Raw genomic sequence first — 2356 nt, 5'->3', positions numbered from 1 at the left:
TTTTTGTCACTTTTAGGCCATTTTTTTGTCACTTTCAAGCCATTTTTTGATGGTTTGAAAACATTCCCGTTGATTTCCCACCAATTTTTGTCACTTTTAGGCCATTTCTTCCTGGTCTCAACCTACTTTTTGACCGTTTCCCACCAATTTTTGTCGCTTTTAGACCATTTTTTCACGGTCTCAACCTACTTTTTGATGGTTTCCCACTGATTTTCGTCGCTTTTAGGCCATTTTTTCACAATCTCAACCTACTTTTTGACGGTTTCCCACCAATTTTTGTTGCTTTTAGGCCATTTTTTTGTGGTTTCAACCTGTTTTTTGATGGTTTCCCACCATTTTTTGTCACTTTTAGGTCATTTTTTCACGGTTTCAACCCACTTTTTGACCGTTTCCCACCAATTTTTGTTGCTTTTAGGCCATTTTTTCATGGTCTCAACCTACTTTTAGATGGTTTCCCACCAATTTTCGTCGCTTTTAGACCATTTTTTCAGGGTCTCAACCTACTTTTTGACGGTTTCCCACCATTTTTTGTCGCTTCCAAGCCATTTATTGACGGTTTCAAGCCATTCCCACTGGGTTCCCCCCACTTTTTGCTGGTTCCAAGACGCCCCATCGACTTTCCCAACGCCTCCTTGTCGCTCTCTCGCCGTTTCTCCGCCGCTTCCCAACCGAACGCCACCGGGAGAGGGGGAAGGAGGGAGAGGGGGAAGGGGGAGAAAAGGGAGGGAAGGATCCGAGAGGGTCCTTTTTCCTTTTTTTTTTGTTTTTTTTTGTTTTTTTTTAATTTTTCCAAGTCTCATTTTTGGATCTGGAATATAAAAAGCCGGAGGTTGATGTTTTTGGCCGCCAGCAGTTTGTTGCACTCCACCGAGTCGACGATGGGCAGGGCCATGTAGTCGGTCTCGTTGTTCTCGTTGCTGAAGACGAAGTGGTAGATGACGGGGTTGATCTTCACGTCGTCGTAGGGCCCCTCGAGGAGCAGGAAGGAGCATTCCATGGGGGAGTTGATCTTGCTCTTGAGGATGAGCTGGAAGGAGAGCGTGCGCTTGCACGACAGGTTGGGGTTCCTCTCCGAGTCGTTGACCCGCGCCTTGAGCACCCAGGTCTGGTTGAGGACGGTGAGCCGCGGCGTCTCGTAGTACAGCCGCGTGATGAAGTCGTCGGTGCGGTACGGGCGGAACTGCACCTCTGGGACACAAGGAAAAAGGGTGGGAGAGGGGTGTTTTGGGGGGGATTGGGATACCCACACTCCCCTCTGGGCGCCCTCCCGGGCACCCTCGGCCGACCCCGGGCACCCTCGGCCGACCCCGGGTGGAGCAGGAGGAGGGAACGGGGTCTACGGCAATGGGGGGGGAGGGAGATCCTGACAGGGGCTGCGAGGGTTCACCGTGGCCAACGGCATTCCAGGAACCATCCCCAGATCCCAAAGGGACTCATCAGGGTCCTAAAACATTCCAGGAACCATCCCCAGATCCCAAAGGGACTCATCAGGGTCCTAAAACATTCCAGGAACCATCCCCAGATCCCAAAGGGACTCATCAGGGACCTAAAACATTCCAGAAACCTCCAACAGATCCCAAAGGGACTCATCGGGGTCCTAAAACATTCCAGAAACCTCCAACAGATCCCAAAGGGACTCATCAGGGTCCTACAACATTCCAGGAACCATCCCCAGATCCCACAGGGACTCATCAGGGTCCTAAAGAATTTCTGGAACCAGCAACAGATCCCAAAGGGACTCATCAGGGTCCTACAACATTCCAGGAACCATCCCCAGATCCCAAAGGGACTCATCAGGGTCCTAAAACATTCCAGGGACCATCCCCAGATCCCAAAGGGACTCATCAGGGTCCTAAAGAATTTCTGGAACCATCCCCAGATCCCAAAGGGACTCATCAGGGTCCTAAAGAATTTCTGGAACCAGCAACAGATCCCAAAGGGACTCATCAGGGTCCTGCAACATTCCAGGGACCATCCCCAGATCCCAAAGGGACTCATCAGGGTCCTACAACATTTCTGGAACCATCCCCAGATCCCAAAGGGACTCACAGGGTCCTACAACATTCCTGGAGCCACCAGGGTTTGTGGGAAGGGAATGAGGAGCCCCCAGGGTTTGTGGGATGAGGAACCACCAGGGTTTGTGGGATCAGGAGCCCCCAGGGTTTGTGGGAAGGGGGCGAGGAGCCACCAGCGTTTGTGGGATCAGGAGCCCCCAGGGTTTGTGGGAAGGGGAGGAGGAGCCCCCAGGGTTTGTGGGATGAGGAACCACCAGGATTTGTGGGATCAGGAGTCACCGGGGTTTGTGGGATGAGGAGCCCCCAGGGTTTGTGGGATCAGGAGCCACCAGGGTTTGTGG

At 52.2% G+C, this 2356-nt stretch overlaps 1 protein-coding gene across 1 annotated transcript in view; it reads right to left on the bottom strand.

Annotated features, from left to right (window-relative positions):
• Positions 1–470: 470 nt before the first annotated feature.
• Positions 471–2356, bottom strand: part of CYHR1 (cysteine and histidine rich 1) — a 4640-nt gene continuing 2754 nt past the window's right edge. The window contains exon 4 of the mRNA XM_027632369.1: positions 471–1188. Coding sequence (XP_027488170.1) covers positions 797–1188 — 392 coding nt within the window. The 3' untranslated portion in view covers positions 471–796. The remainder of the gene's footprint in view (positions 1189–2356) is intronic.

The sequence above is a fragment of the Corapipo altera genome, unplaced genomic scaffold, assembly GCF_003945725.1.
Source record: "Corapipo altera isolate COAL_440 unplaced genomic scaffold, ASM394572v1 59602, whole genome shotgun sequence".
Classification (NCBI taxonomy): domain Eukaryota; kingdom Metazoa; phylum Chordata; class Aves; order Passeriformes; family Pipridae; genus Corapipo; species Corapipo altera.
The sequence above is the reverse complement of the archived record's forward strand: the minus strand, read 5'-3'. Positions and strand labels throughout refer to the sequence as shown.